The 22,897-nt window shown below is 36.2% G+C and overlaps 1 protein-coding gene across 1 annotated transcript; it reads left to right on the top strand.

Annotated features, from left to right (window-relative positions):
* Positions 1 to 3,486: 3,486 nt before the first annotated feature.
* On the top strand, positions 3,487 to 22,310 carry KERA (keratocan). The gene is made up of 4 exons (XM_022552470.3): positions 3,487 to 3,882; positions 14,777 to 14,827; positions 16,167 to 17,060; positions 21,310 to 22,310. Exons 3-4 carry the CDS (start codon positions 16,175 to 16,177, stop codon positions 21,483 to 21,485), a joined length of 1,062 nt encoding a protein of 353 aa, XP_022408178.1. The 5' UTR covers positions 3,487 to 3,882; positions 14,777 to 14,827; positions 16,167 to 16,174; the 3' UTR covers positions 21,486 to 22,310.
* Positions 22,311 to 22,897: the final 587 nt, after the last annotated feature.

Here is a 22,897-nt window from a genome sequence, read left to right as displayed (position 1 = left end):
TCTTTACTAATAGCAATCTCACACATACACTCTCTCTCACAAGCACAGAGAGACTGAAATATTAAGGATTCTAGAAATAAGGTCTTCAGAATCAACAGACACAGTTAAAATGATATGGTAGATAGCATTCCCTAGAATCTTCATAGTAGAAAAGCCAAATATGAGGAAACACAGCTATTTGAATTGGATTTGCGGAAAAGTTCTGATTGTGTAACATTTCCATTATAAAACGTAAGAACTGTTGCAGAAAGGATTTATTCCAGGCTCCTCTAATACCCTAGCACACATTTTGTACTTATTGCGTATGATTATTTCATAATAGCCTTAAACACAAATTATGGTACAGAGACTTTGAGTGGGTTTGTTTTAACAAATTAGTCTTTGGGAGACTCAATAACTGGCAAATGGATGGGGACTGGCAAATGGATGGGGAAGTAGTTTGACATCTCAGTTCTTAAGAATTGTGGGGTAAACTATCTCTTCTATATTGTTTGTACCTTTTATAGCATTTAGCAAGGTAAATGATGGTAAACTTGATTTGACATGATCTAAATCTGAAATAGTGTGACATTTCTTGGCTTAAAACCTTGATCCAGCAGCCACATAATCAAAAACTTTCCCCAATATTAACTTTCTATTTATATCTTTCACATTGTTTTTCTTTACGCACAAAAAACAGCTCATGTTAAGGCCATCAGTTACTGCCATCAAATTCTAAATTAATTACAAGTGAAGTAAGTGACCAAAGACAATGACCATTTCAAAATCTTTATCCTCCTTGAACTTTCTGAAGCACTGAACACTGATAGGTAATTAGTAATAAAATTTAAATAGATGAAGATTCTTTTTATTATTGACCTTGAATCACACAGCTTCTTTTTCCTGTTTTCTCTTTTGTTCATTTAAATACTACTTTGTTTGTATTTTCACCAGGAAAAAACTGAAATTACACTGTATACAAAATTGTAAAAATAGTATGGTCCTGAGAGGTATAAAATTAGTGATGAGATTTTTTAATGCAAAAATAGTTAATTAGTTAATAAATTTTCCTTCAGACTACTAGAAGGTATCTTTATTAAAAAATTGGACAAAGAACAAAAGGCATTTGTTTGAGGTTTTCACAGCACAACTGCAATCACTTTATTTCTGCTTCCCTAACTTAGCAGATAGAGAGTGAAGAAAGGTTGGCTGTATTACCACCAGTGCAGTTTATTTCTTCAGATTCAATAAATGAAATTCACAGTGGTTTCTGGAATTTCCATTACTGTACACTGGCACCAAGCATAGAATAAAAAACACATTTTATTTGGTTTTATTCAAGAAAAGTAGGTTTGTATTACACTTCTTCAGTACTTTAGCTATGGTAGTCAAACAATAGCACCAAACATTTTTTTCTTTAGAGTTTCTTAATTTTTTTTGATGCCTCAATTAGGAATGGCATCATTTTAGTAGAAAAAGAAGGCATCTTATCCAAAGTTAGGAATATGGAAAATATGGATGTGGTTTCTAGCCAGGAACATGAATGATTATTCCAACAAGAACACGAAAAGAACATTGTTATACAACATCCTAGCAGTTTTTAAAAGATCTGCTAAAGAAAAAGTCAGACTTTCAATTACAGGTCGCGGACAAGATGTACACATTGTAAGGTTGAATCGTAAAAAGAACTTGCTGGTTTAAAAAGTAAGAAACAGGGCTTCCCTGGTGGCGCAGTGGTTGAGAGTCCGCCTGCCGATGCAGGGGACACAGGGTTCGTGCCCCGATCCAGGAGGATCCCACATGCCGCGGAGCTGCTGGGCCCGTGGGCCATGGCCGCTGGGCCTGCGCGTCCGGAGCCTGTGCTCCGCAACGGGAGAGGCCACAACAGTGAGAGGCCCACGTACCGCAAAAAAAAAAAAAAAAAAAAAAAAAAGTAAGAAACAGTGAGATATAACCAATAACATTTATATAAATTAAAAATGCGTTAATATAAAGATACATATTTTAAAGGAACAAATACAAACCAAAAGGTGTATATTAGATGAAAAGTATTGTTCATAAGGAGGGGCACAAGAAAAGCAAATGGTAAAAACTGCAAAATATTAACAAAACACAAGAGAGGCCTATATGGACAATTAACACAATCAGCCACACTTGAAGTCTGGCTAAATAAACAAACAGAATGCCAGTTTCCTGATTCATTAAGGTGTGTTTGAGGCACATTTCTTACTTTTAAAAAAAAGGCACTTCTTTTTCTTTTTTTATACTTATTTGTTTGGCTGCACCAGGTCTTAGTTGCCACCTGCAGGATCTTTAGTTGTGGCATGCAAGCTCTTAGTTGCGGCATGCACGTCGGATATAGCTCCCCGACCAGGGATCGAACCTGGGCCCCCTGCATTGGGAACACAGAGCCTTACCCACTGGACCACCAGGGAAGTCCCCTGACGGACATTTCTTGAACCAGCTTTTCACTACAATTCCAGTTAGACCTTTCCCTTTAGCGTTCTGACGCTCTTATTCCTTAAAATAGCAGTGATGTTAACAGCTAAACTTTGATGATTGCCAATGTTCTATGTGTTTTATATATTGATTTATATCTAATTTTCAAAACAACCAATGAGGTAATGTCACCATTGCCTCTATTTTACTAATGGAAAGGGCTGAGTGAGTGACCCAAAGTCACAGCTAGTTAGGTTCCTGACTCTGGAGACTTTCTTAACCATTATAATCCAGTTCTCACTGAATTCTTGTGTATAGTTGAAGTCAGTGTTTAGCATTTAATTACATACTATCTTTAGCTATCCTTTAAAAAAATAATTTACCTTCCAGTGAGGAAACTACTACAGCAATGTTTTTATTTAAAACTATTTTTCTCTAACATATTTTAAAATTTGAGGAAAATACAAAAAGCCCATATTCATAGGTGATTTTTGCCCTAAAAGTTTTACTAAATGCCTAAAGTATTTAGTAAAAAAAAAGAAAAAAAAAGGAAAAACCTATACATAGGGAAGAAATTAATTGGACTATTCAATCCCAGAGACTAGTTACAATCAGTAGAACTGAAAATTCCTATTGAGATAAACGATAAATATGCTAATTATTAATAATATTAAATATTTTATAACCAATAACTCTTCTCTCACAATGGAGAGAAGAGTTAAGAATTAAATGCTTAAAATTCAAGGGGACAGGTAGCTTAAAATTATTTTGTTAGGGAGTTAAAATTGGACTAAAAGGGCTATGAGAACTATTGACCAAATTCAATTTATCTTCCCCATCATATAAGCATCCGTTGAGCCCCTATGATATACCAGCACAATGCTGTTAGTCAATGGGGGAAAAAGGCAGAAAAAGAATTGCCTGCCCTTCTCCCTGTCACCTCTCCACTCCTTCTTCCTGCTGCCTCCAACCTGTGGCTCCAGGAAAATCAAGTGTATCTGAGCTCAACTAACTGTCCAGGGCCATAGGGAAAGCATATGAAAGTGATCCTTCTTGGAATTACAGCTGGAGGCTGCTTGACATATGTCGGCCTCACAGCACACGGGAGACGCTGGGTTAAGCTGTAACAACAGCGCTCCACGCCATCAGGCAGTAAATGGATTTCAGTTCCGCTTTAATTTCTAATGAACGGCCATGACTACGCCACACCCATCAGCAGGAGGAGACGATCCTGCCGCATTGACAGCCTTGTTTAATGGCTGCCTTCCCGCTTATCACACCTCAGCCTGATTAAATTGTTATATAAAGAGAAATGTTTTTGCAATAAATATCTGTCGGGAATTTCAATCGGGTTCCAAGGCCAAAACGACAAACAAAAAAAGAATTGCCTGTCATCAAGAAACTTGTAGCGTAGAAGACAGAGAAACAATCACAAATTGTTAGCTGGAATTGAGTCTACATTGGGTAAGTAGGTTCTAACAGGAGCATGTACTTATTTCTAAAGGAGAGTAGTATTGAATGCCTTCGTTGAGGAAGTGATGCTGTATTTGTTGTGTTCTACAGACGGATGGGTGGTAAGGGGATTTTGGTTGAGCAAGCATCACAAGCAACGCTTGGAGTGAAGATATAACAGTAAATTCAGAAAACTGCAAAAATCTGGGTAAGGATATAGCAGAGGGCTTGTGGATGCAGGGTGGGGGACCCATCAAGACAGAGTCCTGGAGTAAGCAAGGGACGATCATGAAGGCTTCTGTGCCGAAAAGTGTCCAGTTCATGCTTTTAATCAGGCAATTACATATTCCTGAGTAAAGGTCTGTCACTTTTTCATCTGTCCCACCTCCAGACCTTTTTCTTATATGTAGAAAACTGCCCTTGATTGTAATCTTCTTAGTGGGGCTCAGTAGCCCCTAAGTATCTCTTCTCTTCCCAGCCTCATAAAGCCAGGGTGGAGCTTATGGCAGGCTTAGCCAAGGAGAGGCGTGTTCTTGGCTTAGAATTCATCTGCGGTGGCCCCCAGTGAAGGCTGTTGGTAAGACCCTCTGGTTCCAGTGATATTCAGCAGTAATGGCAATGTTTCCTGGCCAGATGATTTCTATCTAGTTTTTAAAAGCTTCCTTATCTTCTGCCTGTTTTCCAGGTTCACTCTTCCACCCTCTTCTCATTTATGTGATTCCACCTATCATTTTCAAAGAAACCCTTTTTTTGTTGAAACACCTGGAATTATTCTCTGGTATTTATAGCCAAGGAGTCTAGTAGAAAAAGATATCAATACCAGAAATCCATTATTGACATCAGATTGTTGGGAAATATTGGGGAATTCACATTGGTTATCTGCATAGCTTAGGTAAAGGGCAGTCAGAACCCTGAAATTATTCAGAGGTAAGAGTCTGGATGACAGTGACCCACAAAAATGGGACACGGGCCCTGTATAGTGACCGGAAATGACACATTTCCTGAGGGTAAGGCTTTGAAAAACCATACAGTAAGTCCCCTACGTACAAACGAGTTCCTTCCAAGAGCACATTAGTAAGTCCAATTTGTTCATAAGTCCAACAAAGTTAGCCACTGATCTGGAAATAGAGGGCCACCCAAGAATTGGCATAGGGATTAGACAATAAGATACAGATGAGAGGGAGTGGTCATGATTCTCAGCCCCACCGAACCTCCTTTGTTTGCTGAAAGAGCCCCAAACTACTTGATTTGTAAAGCAATTCCTTCCTTTTTGAAGATGCAACTAGTTCCTCAACTCAAGGCATTAACTTTAGGAGGGAATTTATTCTTTTCATGCCCCATTCCCCTTAGCCTTCAATGATGCCCACCTATAATAAGAAGGAGCAACAGGGTATCAATTAGAAAGTAAAATCTAGAGATGGAAATACTGTTATAAATGAACTACAGGAATTGCCTAACTTATATTGGCTAAATATTGGAAAAGATGGATGGATTCTGAAGGTACTCAACCAAGGAGAGAGAATGATAACATTAGATAAAGCTGAATTAGTTATATGAGTGTACTTTCAGAGACTGTGGATCCATTAACATAGTTTAAGGAGCTGGGAGTCTGTTAGTTTGCTGAAACACTGCAAAATGGAGCTCAACGGAAGCATACATTAAATGAAGTTGATTCCTTGGCATAGTATAGAAGCACAAAATAAAAATTTTCACAAAATGGAATTCTTATACTATATGATAAAATGGGTTTTTATCACGTATAATCCACCCATCCATCTTCACCAACTGAGACATATATTGGAGATGGGAATACCAGTATCTTTAAAAAGACTTTAGTGATGTCCATGAATTGTTGGTGGAAGGCATAGCAATGAAAATTGATTCCCTGATTTCAGTGAGGAAAGGCAAATCTGGAGTGGAAGAGATAACGTAGTGTCATTTAACTCCCAATGAGTAAAACAGATACATTTTCCATTAATAGATATCAGGATCAGTACAAAGTCAGAATAGTCTGATCCAAAAAGAACTTAACAGCCAATTGAGAATTAGATTTCTGGGAATGAAAGAGGTGTGAAGTCCTCTGTAGAGCTATTTGATTTGTGAAATTAATAACCCTCCGGAACTGCTCATCAGAGCCTTGGGTGTGTCATTATGACATATGATATGGAACTTCTGCCCTCCACTGAATTTTTAAAACATAGGTAAATCATGGACCTCGAGTCACCAGAATGAAAGAGAGGCCATCTTGTCTTAAATAAGTACTTTGCAATGATATCTCAAGTGTGTGCTACTATCTTTTTTTTTTTTAACCTAGTCTTCGCCTAAAAGAACCAGAGTTCGTTACCAAAGTAACTGTGCCCTGTGAAAGAAAACATGGTTTTGAAACACAACTAATTCCCGGGGACACAGGACACTTCTGCAGTCCACTAGTGAGGGTATTTTGATGTTAAAATGACAAGTGGAGAAGCTACCTTTATCCTTCCCATATTTATTACCCAAGTTCTTGTACAGCTGGAATAGATGACTTCAAAATATGATGGATTCTTATATCAGCTCTGTAACCCATGCAAAAGGAACATTTTGATTGGAAATACCAAGTTGAAAATTGCAGAGCTTTCTACTCCTACAAAAATATTAAACTAATAGCAATAATGCTTCAATAAAAATCAGAAATATTAGTGCCATCTTTAGTGACTTAAAAGTGCAGGGCTAATGATCCTCAGCGGATTCTCATTTGTGTTTAGTAGTGGAAGGATAGTTTGAAAAGATAAAATTGGATTTTCCAAAGTTTAATTAGATGGCAACTTCTGTTGCAACTGCTGTTCCATATGGGGTCCAAATCATTATAGCTCTTAGTACTTTGTATAAAGCAACTGATCTGAATAATGTCTTTCTCCTCTATTCCAATAAACAAAATTACTAGAAGCAGTCTGTTTTATTTCACCAGGCAGGAACAGTAATATAATTTTGCCATACTGTTTCTGGATTGTGTTAACTCCTTGGCTTTGTACCACATTATAGTCTGCAGAAATACCATCTCACAGAACATCATGTGATACAACCTAGAGGGTAAACTTTATTAGCTAGATACATTAATTAGACACTTGAATGCCAACACATTGGAGCCAAATACAATGGAAGACTATAGGGCTGTCAAGTTATTGATTTATTTTAAAGGTTAAGAGGTCTAAGAAAAGTTGGGCTAGCTCTCTAAAGTGAAGGCAGTTTGCTGAACCATGTCTCTATGACCACTAGGAACATGAATAGTCTCTTTGAATTTTGGAGGCCACATATTACTGCATGTGAGTCTGGTGCTGAGAAGCTGTAAGATTTGAGTTTGTCCCATGGCAAGAGAAGGCTCTCCAGACAGCTGAGGTCACAGTGATCCTGCTACTTATCACTCATCAGATTAAATGATATTTAAAGGGTTCATAGTAGGTCAGGTTGCTATATGTAGTGTGTGGTAAGCCTTAGTAAGAGAATTAAAACCCTAGCTCTCCAAAGCAAGGATATGCTTATATTTAGCAAATAATTACTATCCTTTTAAGAAACTGGACCCAAGGGGAAGCTAAACAACAATTTGACATTAGCTACTCATAAACCTAGTATTACCTGATCTATCTAGCCTAATCTCAATTGGTCAGCAGTGCTGATTCATCAAGTACACGGGGGCTCATGGGGGCTTTCTCTATGGTCAGCTGACTAAGAAGAGTATAAATACAATTATAATTATATAAATTATAATCAAAATTATACGATATGTAGGAAGAAATTGAGAGTGAAATGCTGCAACAGTATAGGACTGATTGGGATGCCCTGGAAGGCAGTTTGATAAGAAGCTAAGGAGAACAAGAATACATATTTGACTCAATGGATCTCCTCAACATTCTGGAGACATTATGAGTCTAATTCTCACTATTCTGATGAAATGACTTCTTGTAAGAGACCCCTTCTGAAGTGCTTTGGAAGCGAGCTTTAAACTAATTGGCTTTCAAGTTGCTCACTTCCTGTTATCTTAGTATCCTCTGAAAGCCAATAGTGCTAAGGTGGAACATTTGTAGAAATGGAGGGAGCTTGAGAAGCTGGAGGAGAACAATCCTAGAGCATATTGGTTCTGGATAGTTGGTAACACAGCTCACCCAAGAATCACAGAGATATTTTTATTTTTATCTTTTGATTAGGTATTCAAAGTCTTCTTGTAGAGTCTTGGAGGAACCGGCACCAGAGAGAGTCATAAATATCAAAATTGAATCAAAACATAAATAGCTTATAAGTGACAGGGTGTGCTACTAATTTCAGATAAATTTTGGACAGCATAGCCTCAAGACGCTTCATATACAAAGGATAAACTATGCATGGAAGGTTATTTCCTATTTAGTCACAACCAAAAAAATTCATGTTAGCAGTTTTAATTAAAAAATCAAAGTTATAAAAAGTACACTAAGAAGAATACGTGTTGACTTTTTCAATTTATTCCCAATATGTGTGTGTATGTGTGTAATATATATAAAAAGAGAGACAGAATACCTGATCCTTAGCTGACAAGTGCTATTGATTCTCATAGATCTTCTAATAAGGTTACTAGTGCTTCTTCTTAAGTATCAAAATTCAGCAAAGCACCATCAGCTATGTGAGGAATGTTTCCAATGTGAAATACCTCTATAGGTCAAATCAAGCCAAGAAAAAAAAAAAGATATCAAGGGAAATAAAATTCTTGCAGGGAGCAGAAAAAAACTCACAATACTATCGAAACCTTGTAGTTTTTAGTCTCATTTTGAAGAGATTAAAAGAGAAGGTAGTAATTACATAAAAGAAAAGAATGCTTTAGGAAAGGAACAACCAGAGAATGTTTCCAAAGTAAATACATGAAGTATGATATAGAAATTTTAAAGAAGACAAAATTAAGGAAATCTGTTGGAAAGCATAAAAATCTTTTGATAATGGAAACAGAAAAGAAGAGATCAAAGATTTAGACAGTGTAACAAGGAGGTGCACCATCTAAGACTTTCAAAAAGAGAAAATAGAAAAAAATGGATGGACCATATGGACGTGAATTTCCAGATTGAAAGGACTCCCTGGGTACCCAGTGAGTGAGTGAAATACACCCTCTCAAGACATATTGTTGTAATAGTTCAGAAACTGAAGATGAAAGGAAAATCTCAAAAGTTTAATGAGAGCAAAAAAGGTCACATTCTAAAAACTGAAAATTAAAATTTTATTAACCTTTTCTATTTCAACTCAAGAAGCAACAAGACAATCACTTTCTTGAGTATCTTCAAAATTTGGAAGGACCATTATTTCAAATTAGAATTGTATCTAGTCGAAATATCAGTTAAGTGGATGGGCTGAGTAAACACATTTTTGTAAACGTGACTTCACACACACACAAAAAAAGAGAGGTAACACGTGCACAGGAAGTGATCAGAAGCTGTGTTCCCCCAATGCTGTGGAGTTAACCAAGAAAGAACAGAACACAAGATTCAGAAAGTAACAAGGGATCTAACCCAGGAGATGGGTGAAGGAAGTCCAGGACCACAACAATCTCACTGGACCAGAGACCAAGGATTCTATTATTCATAAATGTACTTTAAAAGACAGTACTTTGTCAGAGACAGCTGATTTTGTTGTTTGGTTTTTTTTCTTTGACATATCGTTGACTTACTATGTTGTGTTAGTTTCAGAGGTATAGCAAAGTGATTCAGTTATACATACATATATCTATTCCTTTCCATTATAGGTTATTATAAGATATTGAATTTGCATTAGTTTTGACACCTTAGGTAAGCTTAGTTAACATTTGAAGAAATTTTATAATGGAGACTCACTTCATGAATTTTTAAAATATTTGGTGCAAAATAAAGGCCTGTTATGTAACATACAGTTAAACTTATTTTCATCAATCTTAACACCTCTTTGTAGGTTGTAGGGGAAGATTCCTATAGCCCTCATTAATTATGAGTCAACTGAAATGTACCATAAAGAACTTAAAAATTGTCATTTACCAAATTTGCTTAGGTTGGTTTACAACAGCAAGCAAACTAGATTGAAGTAGGAGGATATGTAATTCCAGAAGAAATATCTCCCAGGAGAAAAAAGTGAACTTAATATTTCTGTTTTTTTTTTTTTTTATGAACACTTTTACCATGTTCTAGGTGCTTTAAAAATACTAACTCATTTAATTTTCATAACAATCCTATGAGGCGGTATTATTGCTATGATTATTTATATTATTATTATCCTTAATTTACAGATGAGAAGACTAAGGCAAAGATAAATAATTGTTCAATATTTCACAGCTAGTAAATAAGAGAGATTTATTCAAGCCGAAGCAGATCTGACTTTTAACCAGCATACTATGTTACCCTACCCTCTGGGTCAAAATATTTCCAAAATGGTTTTATAATTCTGTTTGAGAAATAATTCTGTTTTGGAAAATATTAGTGACATAGATATATATGTATAGATAGCATCACATATATATGTATGTGTGTATATATATGGCAATTAAGTGCAATACAATGAAGGAATTAAACTAATTTTGCACTGTTTTCTTCAGCAGTAAACAATATTTATATTATGTAATAACATGCAGTAAATATTTAATCAAAGTTTGTGGTATACATACATTAGGAGTTATTGAAAGGAATAATGGTTGCAGGTGGGGTAAGAGTGGGAATGAGCAAATGTGCTAAATCTTTATCTAATTGGGGGTGGTGGAAGGGAGGTCCAAGAGGGAGGAGTTATATGTATACATATAACTGATTCACTTCATTGTATAGCAGAAACTAGCACAACATTGTAAAGCAATTATACTCCAATAAAAAAAATAAAAAGAAAAAAATAAAAGAAAATAGTTGATGTTTAAAATTGATAAGTTAAACAAAAAGTACAAGCAAGGATATTGAAGTAAATATTAAAAGAAATCCAGAATAGAGTTGAAAACAATGGCCTCTTGGGAGCGGGACTTACACTGAAGTGTGGGGTGGGGGATTGCTTGGTTCATTATCAGTTTTGTAGTAATTTTGACCTTTTAAATGTGTCATTGCTATATTTTAAATGTATTATTTTGAAAAAATTTAAATACACATGTATATGCATGTGTGTCAGCTATATATTTTAGTGAATTCCTTTTATATTTTTAAATTTTTTGACAGAATTTAGTTAAACAGGCTAAAATTGATCTATGAAGAGAAAATTATTTCTCTTAGTAAACATATAGTCAGTTGGACATAAACATAGGTCCTGGGAGCACCTAACAGTCCAACTATTGCTAACATAGATGCCAACAAATTTGAAATCCTACTAGAGTTTCGTGTCTTTTATACCTTTATGCATCGCCTTCTTTTTTTAAATGTCAACGATCTTTAGGAATGCAACAAGACAAATTCCCCAGTCTAAGACAGTTTAGCAAAGCGTCCTCCCTTTTACTAAGGAGTAGAAGCAAGCAAGATAAGCAAACAGGAAACATCAAAACGTGCTAACAGAAGGAAAAGAGGTTAAGCCACCAAGACTTTAACTCCATCTCAAGTTTCTAGGACTTCTCTCAGGAGGGCCAAGATACCAACTATCACATTCTCTGCTGAAAGAAATTTCTGGGCCTTCTGACATGTTCACCTTCATTATCTTCTTTGATTTTCAAACAACCCTTCATAGTAGTCAGAACAGGTGAATTATGGGTAGACTTACGATGGTTAAATAACCTGTGCCCGCACAAACAGCTAGTCAGATGCAACAGGAAGACTCTAACTCACATTTTTTTAACCATATTTTGAAGGTTCTTCACCATATTCCTATACACATAGTAGTTATGCTGATCAAAAAAATCATAACTATCAAAATGATACATGTGCCTTATGCGTTTATTTGTTCATTTGCTCATTTGGTAAATAGTTATTGGATACGTACCATGTCCAAAGCCCCAAGGACTTCTAAAATATTAGTCTGTCATTAGAAGGACAATTTCAAAGCCACATCGTTACACATTAGGCTTCATTTTTCCCTCTTAGCAGAGTCAGATAAGACTGGGCAGAGTCTTCCATTAATTCTTATAACAACTAGCATGACTCAGAGGTTCGCACCATTGTCTTAATTTAATTTATTGAACTTCCACTTAAGCAGTCCTAATGAAGAGTTAAGTCCCCATCCTTCAGGAATCAGTAATCAAAGAAGGGTAGATTGAATTGTAATGGGAAAAATTAAGACATAGACAAACAGAGATTATACTAACAGCAGAAGACATCCTATATTTTAGTCTGGAAACAATGATACCAAACCTGGCAAGCATTGTAGATGATCATTTTTATTTATATCATGTCTCTCAGGGTCCTTAAAATGTGATTGCTATCATATGCTCACAAAATAAGAAGGAAGAGTTGAGAATGATTTCCAGATTTCTGGTTTAGGAGACTGAATAAGATGATAGCGTCACTCAAAAGTATAAAGTGACAAGAGCAGTTAAAGGGAGATAGTGAATTTCATTTTAGATATATGGCTGTGAGACCTGCAACAGGAGATGTCTAGAAAGCAAGTGGATACACACATTGGAGTGCAGTTTTTCTTCCGTAGGCTAGATTGAAGAAAGAGCCCCAGGAGTCATCATAATAAAGGGAATGGTTAAAACCTTGGAATCGTTTAAAAATCTTTGAGATCTTAGAATCTCAAAGAGACTTAAATGCTAGAAAAGCTTTTTAAAAAACTGTTAGAGGAAACAGAGAGCTTCAGAACATAGATAGAGAGAAGTCACAAAGAAAGGGGAGGAAAAACTAGGAGAGAATGTAGTCCAAGAAACATTTTATTAAAGGGGTGGGTCTGCATTGCCCAAAGTCACAAGCCAAGTAGGCGAAACACTAAAAGACTTCAACAGATTAGTAAATATGAAGGTTATTGCTTTTTTGTTGTTGTTGTTAGAGCAATGTGAGGGAAGCAGAGGGATTAGAAACCTTATTTTGATGGGTGAATCATGGGTGGAATGGTGAATAAGAAACAGAAATTGGAGGCAGCCAATGTACAACTAATTTTCCTACAATGGACACATAGCAAAATTTGTGTAATAGAATTAAGAAATGACTAAAATAAGTTTGGCTAAAAAAGAAAATTAAGAAATAAGAGAGTAGCTAAAGCGGGCCATGCAGATTCAGACATCATCTGTTGTTTTATACTGAGGGTTTAGAAAAAGAAGAAAGAGAAAAGGAAAAGTGCAGTAGAGAGAGGAGATCATTGTTGTGACAAAAGCAAATTAACACTTGATTTTTTTCTTAAAATATGATAGGAGTGTACCTGTTGGGCTACTAAGAGATCATGTCTGAATTTGATGTTAAGCTATCAAGGCTCTGAAAATTAAAGGTATTTTTCAGTTGAGAGTGTAGGGCTAATGCTACAGAAAGGCTAACATTTCCTAATCATTTACAACAAATTAGGGCCAACCTTGCGAGGTAGTCCAGCAGTATGTTTTTTTTTGTTTGTTTTTGTTTTTTTGCGGTACGCGGGCCTCTCACTGTTGTGGCCTCTCCCGTTGCGAAGCACAGGCTCCGGACGCGCAGGCTCAGCGGCCACGGCTCACGGGCCTAGCCGCTCCGCGGCATGTGGGATCTTCCCAGACCGGGGCACGAGCCCGTGTCCCCTGTATCGGCAGGCGGACTCTCAACCACTGCGCCACCAGGGAAGCCCCCAGCGGTATGTTGTAGATGACAAAACTGTGTTTAGGAGAAAGGAAGTAAGTGGTTCAGAAAAAATTTTTTGAGTCCAGTGCGCTCCCCTCTTTACTGTGTTCTATCTTTGATAATATTTATGTGGGCAGTGTTGAATGAGTGATATCAATACAACTCCCTTTTCCCAGAATATGATAGATTTTGAAAAACAAAATGATTACAATCAATCAGCAGGGTAATATCTGAAAATGAGATTTTCAAAACTTTCTGTCTTTCCTTAAGAGGCATACCATTTTTTTCCCTCAAATTACAAGAACTGGAAGACATATTATCCTAAACTTGTATGTTAAAGAAAAACAAAAAACAAAACAGTGCAGCAGAATGTCCTATAATGGCCTAAATGCAAAACATCTTTTATAATGCAGGAAAGAAAAATCTCATTTTAATAATTATTTGGAATAAAGCTCCCAATGTGAAATAGAGACACAAAAATTATTTCTATAAAACAGTTATTTCTATACACCATATTCAGTGCCAACATCAGGTAGAGCTTTCCTGATTTCACTTTAAAATTTTTCAAATACATTTTTTATCTTTTTCCCCTTGACCAAAAACAATATATCTAAATAGAATCCCAGCATCTGTTTTATACAAAAAAATGAATAAAATATTTCCATATAAACAGAAAACATTGGTCTTTATGTCTTTGTATCCAATTTTTTAAAAAGATCATCTAGAGAAAAATGCTTTAAAATCTTTTTGTTGTAGTTGAAATCAAAACTGCTTTTAGTTTCTTGCTGTTAGATCAGGTCTCCAGATCAGTGCATTACAATATCTTTGGGACTGTGAACTCAGAGTGAAAGTTGCACTGAATTTTGTTATAGGTTCTTGAGATTAAAGTCAGAATTTCCTGTGCTGGGCTACGTAGGTACTGAGGTGCTGTGGTTGTTGGAGGGGTTAAAGCTGGAGCCATGGATGCATATATATTAGGGAGGATTCACCAAAACACGACAGTGGAGCCTGGGTCAATCCATTACTTTGAATGAGCAGTGACCAATAGAAAGGGACGAGGAAGAGCCAAGAAAACTGAGGTAAGCGGTGTTCTGAAGCTCTGTCAAAGTGGAAACAATAGATCAAAGGTGTTCATGGTGACTGGTCAGAGGAGGTTTTATTTTTTCTCGTAGGAGGCTAGACAGCATAAAATAAAAACAAATTCTTCTAGTAAAAGTTTTTTTTTTTTTTTTCTTAACTGATTTTAGCAAACTTCAGATCCAGACACAGGACTCAGCGATACATTCCTGGACAGCAAGGTAAACTATTTTACGCTTTTCAGAACTCTTAAAGTTAAGAATTCAAAGTTATGATTCATCAGAGGCAGGGTTACTGCTTCAATAACTAAAGCAAATCCCTATTCTGAAAAAAAAAAAATAATGTTTTAATGTGTCTCTGTTGGAAGATGACCAGAGCAGTATTCTGCAATCGCAAGAAATTTGACAGCTTGCAGAAGCTGCTCTGTGCTTGTCATTTCCCTCGATTTAGGGGCAAAATTGAAAGATCAGCATTTCTAAATGATGCTGATTTTATCTCTTCCTAAGGAATCAGTGAAATTTATTTGGTCTTTATTACCAAGTGTTTGAACTAAATGTACATTGATAAGAACGTTATTGTTATATAGATACATATTATTTTCCTGTTGGGATAGTTCTTTGTTCCCATAACCTTGTTGAAACTCAACGGGGAGGATTTATGTCTTTTAAATGTATCACATATCAGTAAGTGTTAACCTTTGCTCTGTTAGCATCCATACTGAAAATATGGAGCTCCACCTGTATCCTGAGCATGTTCTTTGTTTTGTCTTGTTTCTTATCAACCATAGTAACACCGCTTACTTATGTGAGTGTGATATATATCTGTATCAACATCTATAGCTATATCTATATATAGAGTTTCATAATCCAAATTTCTTGGCTAAACAACTTGATCCTCTACTTAAAATATTAGAAGTCTTTCCCTAAACCCCCAAAATAAAACTTACCTGAGAAGTTGAGCAACAGAGCAAGAGATTAATCACACATTTTTCTTCAAATCCTAAAATTTTCCTTCACAAAAAGTTGCTAAAATGTTCTTTGATCTCTCTATTTCTTTGGTTGAAGGGCCAAAGAGCCTGGGAAATCTCATCCAGATGTTCTGCTCATTTAGGAGTAAAAGTGAAAGCATATGCCAACTTCTTAGGAACAACATAGACTCTAAATTTGAGTTATTAAAAGGTCACTTTTTTGTACTCGTGTGTTCAACTCTGGATTTCAGTTAACTTCCTTGCATTAAATAGCTTGAAATGGAAAAGCACTTAAGAGTTCCTAAAATTTGCTTTTTCTTTCTTGGTTTTCATTGTGATTGGGTTAAAACCAGAAAGTTACAAGTTGGTGAGTCAGTTTCAGTGTTTGCAAAAATGCTTTGCATATAGTGCCCACTAAATAGATGGGTATTCGTGCCCACTAAATAGATAGGTATTGGTTGATAAATATGTATAAAATGCTGACGTGTCTTTACCTCCCCATGAAGAAGCAATGTTTATGGATCATTTTGGTGCATGCAGTTATCTAAAGGTCAAGATCGTTAAACATCTGACAATTGTATCCCTTACTCTAGGTACTAAAATGGCAACCACAATCTGTTTCATCATCTGGGTGTTATTCATAACAGATACTGTATGGACTCGAAGTGTGAGACAGGTTTATGAGGCAAATGACCCAGAGGACTGGATGGTGCATGACTTCCATTGTCCCAGGGAATGTTTCTGTCCCCCCAGTTTCCCTACCGCTTTGTACTGTGAAAACCGGGCTCTCAAAGCAATCCCTGCTATACCATCAAGGATCTGGTATCTTTATCTTGAAAACAACCTGATAGAAACCATTCCTGAGAAGCCATTCGAGAATGCCACCCAGCTGAGATGGATAAATCTAAACAAGAACAAAATAACCAACTATGGAATTGAAAAAGGAGCCCTGAGCCAACTGAAGAAGCTGCTTTTCTTATTTCTGGAAGATAATGAGCTAGAGGAGGTACCTTCTCCATTGCCAAGAAGTTTAGAACAATTACAATTAGCTAGAAACAAGGTGTCCAGAATTCCTCAAGGGACCTTTAGCAATCTGGAGAACCTGACCCTTCTTGACCTGCAGCACAATAAACTATTAGACAATGCCTTTCAAAGAGACACCTTTAAAGGACTCAAGAACCTCATGCAGCTAAATATGGCTAAGAACTCCCTGAGGAATATGCCACCAAGATTACCAGCCAATACTATGCAGCTGTTTTTAGACAACAATTCCATTGAAGGAATACCAGAAAATTATTTTAATGTGATTCCTAAAGTGGCCTTCCTGAGACTCAACCACAACAAATTATCAGATGCTGGCCTCCCTTCTAGTGGTTTTAATGTATCATCAATTCTAGATCTTCAACTGTCTCACAATCAACTCACAAAGGTCCCCAGAATCAGTGCTCATCTGCAGCACCTTCACCTCGATCATAACAAAATTAAAAGTAAGTAAGCATCAGGGTGTGTCTTTGACTAAGATATTCATGGTTATTAAATTTATTCTATATCTTCTTTAAGAATATCAATAATGTTCATTTTCTCTCCAGCTCTCATGCCCTTAGATATTTTTTTAGTGTATTTTCAAGTTTTGTCTATTCACAGACAGTGTCAATGAACCAAGAAGTTCAAATGTTCAAATTGCAAATTGAAAAGTGGATTTTAGTAATCTACAGAGGGCTATTACCTGTTGGAGAAACTAAATGTCTCTATCTTCTTTTACTCTGAGGAGATTCTGATATTTCTGCCTCAGTGGGAAGACTTACTGAAGAAAGTGTACCCCAGCCACAAGCAACCTCATGAATAGTAATAGAAGGAATATGATTTAGGAGGTATCAGGAAGGGACCTCTGTCCTAAAACCTACAGGACAGCTGATGCCTACAATCACCCTAGTTAGAATTTCTGCTTTAGATCAGTGGGTTTCTCAAACTTCAGAGTACACAAATGGGTGGCCCCATCACAGAGTTTCTGATTGAGTAGGTCTGGTGGGACCTGAGACTTTTCATTTCTAGCAAGTTTCCTAGGGATGCTGAGATTGATGTTCTGGGGACCATACATGGGAAACCAATATTGTACTTTAAGGCTTTGCTCAATTGAAATTGAAATAAATGTCCCTGGAAGTTGGCAACTCCTTAGGACTAATGGCAGTCAACAAGGTAGAATACACACTCCTTTCCTGAAAATAGCTTTTTTTTTTAACATCCTTATTGGAGTACAATTGCTTTACAGTGTTGTGTTAGTGTCTGCTGTATAACAAAGTGAATCAGCTATATGCATACGTATATCACCATATCCCTTCCCTCTTGCGTCTCCCTCCCACCCTCCTTACCCCTCCCCTCTAGGTGGTCGCAAAGCACCGAGCTGATCTCCCTGTGCCATGCAGCTGCTTCCCACTAGCTATCTATTTTACATTTGGTAGTGTATATATGTCAATGCTACTCTCTCACTTCATCCCAGAGTACCCTTCCTCCTCCCCGTGTGAGAGATGAGTGCAAAGTGTCTTGGAGGCAGAGGTGCCATGAAGGGAAGAAGTGGTTATATAAAGAAGGGGCTGGAGACGTTAAAGGCAAACTTAGCATCTTCACAATTATGCCTGAGACCAGGATGACTCAGGTGTAGATGTAGACGATATCTTGGTCCAGCTACAGGGGATGATACCAGCCTGGCAAGTATCCATGCATGCTCCACCCTAGCATAAGCCCTTTAGAAAGCTAATCTTGAAGAGGTTTCTGAACAACCTTATAAAATACATTCCTAAAATGAGAATCAATTGGATAGTTTGCAGGAAAATGACACAGATAATTGTCAGAAGGTTGTGCTGCCTGCTTATTACTCACTAAACTTTTCATTAAGCAAATAATTACATAAACATCCAACCTATAAGAATAGACTATTTTGCACTGGGTATTCTTCAGTTTTTCAATGTTTTTTGGTTTTTTTCTAACAGCATACTTGAGCATAAAATCCAGGAACTCATGAGCAGGCTGCTCCCACCGCAGTGATTTTTTTCCATGGTGATGAGACACATTGTTTAATCTTGTAGTTAAAGCAAAAGATGCAACAGAAAAAAAAATGTTAATAGCTGAATCTGTGCACTGAACCAAATAGTACAGCAGCTAATATCAACCTAAATAAATGTTATTTTTTCCTGATGAAAGTTCTGTGCTTCTACAGGTGCATTCCTTACCTGACAACAAAAGTCCCATAGACATTTGATGTAGGAAGTTAATTTAAAGGGATTCCACACAGAGCACTATTTGTGAACTGGGAATTCCCCTGAAGTGAGAACTTGAGAATGAGAGTGTTTAGGATTGAGATAGCAAAATTCAACACATAGTTGGGCACCTATGCTAGGGACTTACATAGTTTTACAAAGTTACACAAAGAAGAGGACTCTGTTCTTCCTCCACTTTTATTTTAGAGAGTTTTTTTCAAAGTTTTCTCATATATTTCTATTTTCCAATCATTCTCATACCTTAATGTGCATCAGAACCACCTGGAGGGCTTATAAAACACAGGCTGCTGGGCTCCAGCCTCTGGGTTTCCCACCTAACAGGTATGGGGTGGGGTCTAACCACGCAGTTCTCAGGTAGTATGGATGCTGCTGGTCCAGGGACCACACTTTAAGAACCACAAATTAATCATCAAAAGAACCTTGTGTGCTGTTATTAGGAATTTCTGAAGAAAGAAAAACTGAGGCTCAACTAAGTGAGGCTATTTTTCCAAGGACAAAGGATAAGTATAATAGCCAGGACCTGAACCTAAGGTTTCCCATATTAGGTGTTTTTTCCCCCACTCCAACATTATTATCATAGCACATTTTTCTTCAATGCCTAGAATATGAGACTTAAGACAAATTTCTATCAATAGAGGTAAAAATCGTTTTCACAGCAACAACATCAACAAAGAGAAATTGATTTACTTGCTGCTTAATGTAGATATCAAGCATGGTCATTTCTATATTCCAAGAAAAGAAATGGAAAAGAAGAATTTCCCTGGCAAGAGTTCTTGGCTCACCATTGTATCACAATGCATTATAATAACTGCTAAAGTACTTACTTCTTCTTACCTCATAATCTAGTCTAGTTGTTAATGAAGTGGTTGCCAAGAAACATACCTCTTATATGAAGAGTTCTCAGAATTTATAGGACAGTGAACTTTTCTTATCCAAAATGATGGAAATACTTATTTCTTCTGAACACCTTAGGGGACTTTAAATTTGACAAAAATGTTATCTATTCGAACAAGTTACTTCTTGGTACTCTCAGAAACATTATAATTAATTTATGAAAATATAATTAAATTTAGAATGCTTGTTTTTACATTCTATTTATTCACACATGCATGGGTTATGGGTCATGAGGGTGATAAGGATAGGAGATAACACATCAGAAAGGACATAATCTCTCCAGCAGGCAAGGGACCCTGTGTAGTAGGAAAGGGAAGAGGCTGGGACTCCGCTCTGCCACTTACTTGCTGAAATACCTGGTGCACATTGCCTTACCCGTCTGAACCACTATTTCAGCAATGCCCAGGTGGGGAGAATAATAATGTTGCCCAATACAGGTTATGTCATGATGAGGTTATAATATATGTAAGAAAAAATACCTTGATGAATATAAATCTGCTATACAGAGTCATTATTTTTAGCAAGTTGAATTCACAAAATGGCATAAGATCAGAACAAAGCACCCTCACTGTAAGCATAAAATCCTTCAGAACGAGTCAGGACACAAAAGGAAGGTCATTGCCAAAGTTAGTTGGGTCTTATCTTCTAAGGGAAGATCTCTTCCTCAAAACAGTTTCAAAATAGGATTTAAAAGGAGTACATGAATTCATGGTTGAGATCAGCTATTATGCACACTTGTCAGAATTTCGCTGGTTTAAGAGGCTTTCTCTCCTGAATGCTCCTAAACTTCAGTATAGACATTGATGCCAAGGGCTCTGATCCAAGGCAGGTGCATGATTTCTCACATCTTAACCATATGAAAAGGCTGACAGGATAGTTCCTGGTTTGAATTTTTGTAATTCAGTTCTTGGCAAATGTTTCATTTCCAATTAAATACACTTAAGTATGGAGATTCAAGGTTGTTTTCTGCAAATATCACATATATAAAGTTATATTAATTGCACTTTATAAAAAACTTATCATCATGTACTACTAGTTTGAGTGTTTGCATTTTTTTAAGGTAACTTTCAAGCACCTTCTCTAATAATAGACTGGCTTCCTTCCTTTGCATCCATCTATTCCTCCATTCCACCATGCACCTACCCATTCTTTCAGTACCAGCTCTGAACCATTGTTTCCACCTCTAATGCCCAAATACTACCTTTCTCATTCTACAGTAATCAAATCATGCCTTATCTGGCTTGCTAAAGGAATAAGACAAGTGATATATCTTATACAACTTTTTTCCATCACAACTTTTAACAATATGTCCTTTCTAGTGCTCTGTATTAAGCATAGCAAAGTATGGACTGAGATGACTATGTGTACGATGCACATTTTTTCAGGGTTACTTCTATAAAACAGATATGCATAACTTCCAGCTTACATGAAAAAGGTTTGTCTCTCTGCCACTTTCATAGACCAGGCCACTAGACCCTCCATAAGACTGTTATAATAGCTCTTGGTCTTCCCATCCTTAGTCTCTTGTATTCCAGTTCATTTATCCACGCTTTCTTTGTCTCCGTAGATGTGAACGTCTCTGTAATATGTCCTACCACTCCTATCACATTGCCTGCGGAACATGATTCCTTCAGTTACGGACCTCATCTTCGCTACCTCCGTCTGGATGGAAATGAAATCAAACCACCAATCCCAATGGATTTAATGACCTGCTTCAGGCTCCTTCAGGCTGTCATTATTTAAACATGTCTTCAACAGTCTAAAATTCATTTAATGAGTTCATATTTCTGACCTGAAATTTGGTTGCCATTCATAGGTTTAAGATAAAAATCACTTTTCTAATTGCTTATGGCCACCATTTTTATTTGTATAGCTTACTTTTTTTCTATTCAAATTGCTTTTCCCCTTGATATATAGCACAGACTGCTTTTCTTTAATTAATAAAACAGACACAGAGTTAAGATAGTTTATCAACTCAAAGATAGTTCCTTTTCGTCTCTCTCACAGCTTATTAATACCAAATAATACAAATACATTGTGATTCAATAGGAAGGATATATTTGTTTGCAAATGTTCAAAATTGCTTATGCAGATATTATATTCACAGTATAAACACAACATCTAACAGGAGGTAGGAATTTCTAGAGAAAATGAAAAAATGAGATATTTCTTTATCATAATTATAAAGAAATAATTAAATTCAGATTGTTAAGTAATATTTGTAAGTATAAGTTTGGTATTTAGCTCACGAATGGGTATGAAATGCATCAGATACTTTATAACAAGAAAATTCTAGTCATTTAATATCAAATAACAGAGCAATAGTCATTTTTAGTTCATTATACCTATTTCTTATATCTGCTGTTCTTAGATATAGTACAGTGTACTCTAGTAATTAAAGTTCTACATTTATTGTAACACATTTCTGACAGAACCTTAGTGTTTTAACACTTGAAATCCACTTGAATTGCAAATTGTTCAGTCCTTATATTTGCCAGTGCTTTTTGGATTTCTGAAATAAAAAGAGTGAATGCTTTCCAACAAAACAGAAGTAAAATATTTATTTCAGGAGGCTTATTCACAAGTCTTATTAAGAATATATTTTTAATAAAAAGTGTTATAGTAACAATTAATTCCATTTTTCTAGCATGAGTACATTAAAATATATTTTCTCCTACCCGTTTTCCTCTTTTATCTAGTGAACACGAGAAAAAATTTATATTCTAATCACTTGACATAATATACCTGTTTCTCATGAGTCAAAAACAAAACAAAACTGGATTTTGTTAAGTAACAAAGTACAGTTTTCTTATATTTCTGACTTTTTTAGGTATATGTTATTAACAATAAATATTCCATGCAGATTAATACATCTATTTACATATATTTTTCCAGACATTATTCTGAAAAATTCTATAAATATATTTCCTTGGAAAAAGGATCATATACATTTGTGAATCACCACATTAATGAAAGCCCAACATGTTACTTTAATCCAAGGCTTCTCAGAAAATTAATATGTTACTCTGTTAAGTGAATTCCCAAGAAGAAAAAATAATGTGCAGGATTGCCTGTGTATTTTCATACCAAAATTTATTTGGGGGTGGGAGGAAAGAACAATGAACATACATTGAACAGGTTTTTAATGCTGGCTG

This window comes from Delphinapterus leucas, chromosome 11 (assembly GCF_059928025.1).
Source record: "Delphinapterus leucas isolate spDelLeu-1000000601 "Yukka" chromosome 11, BTC_Dleu_Yukka2, whole genome shotgun sequence".
NCBI lineage: Eukaryota > Metazoa > Chordata > Mammalia > Artiodactyla > Monodontidae > Delphinapterus > Delphinapterus leucas.
This window is presented reverse-complemented; position numbering and strand designations above follow the sequence as displayed.

Coding starts and splice junctions, on each gene's coding strand:
- KERA (XM_022552470.3), top strand. CDS start 16,175: ATGGCAACCACAATCTGTTTCATCATCTGGGTGTTATTCATAACAGAT. Junction 17,061..21,309: donor CGATCATAACAAAATTAAAA/GTAAGTAAGCAT, acceptor TTGTCTCCGTAG/ATGTGAACGTCTCTGTAATA.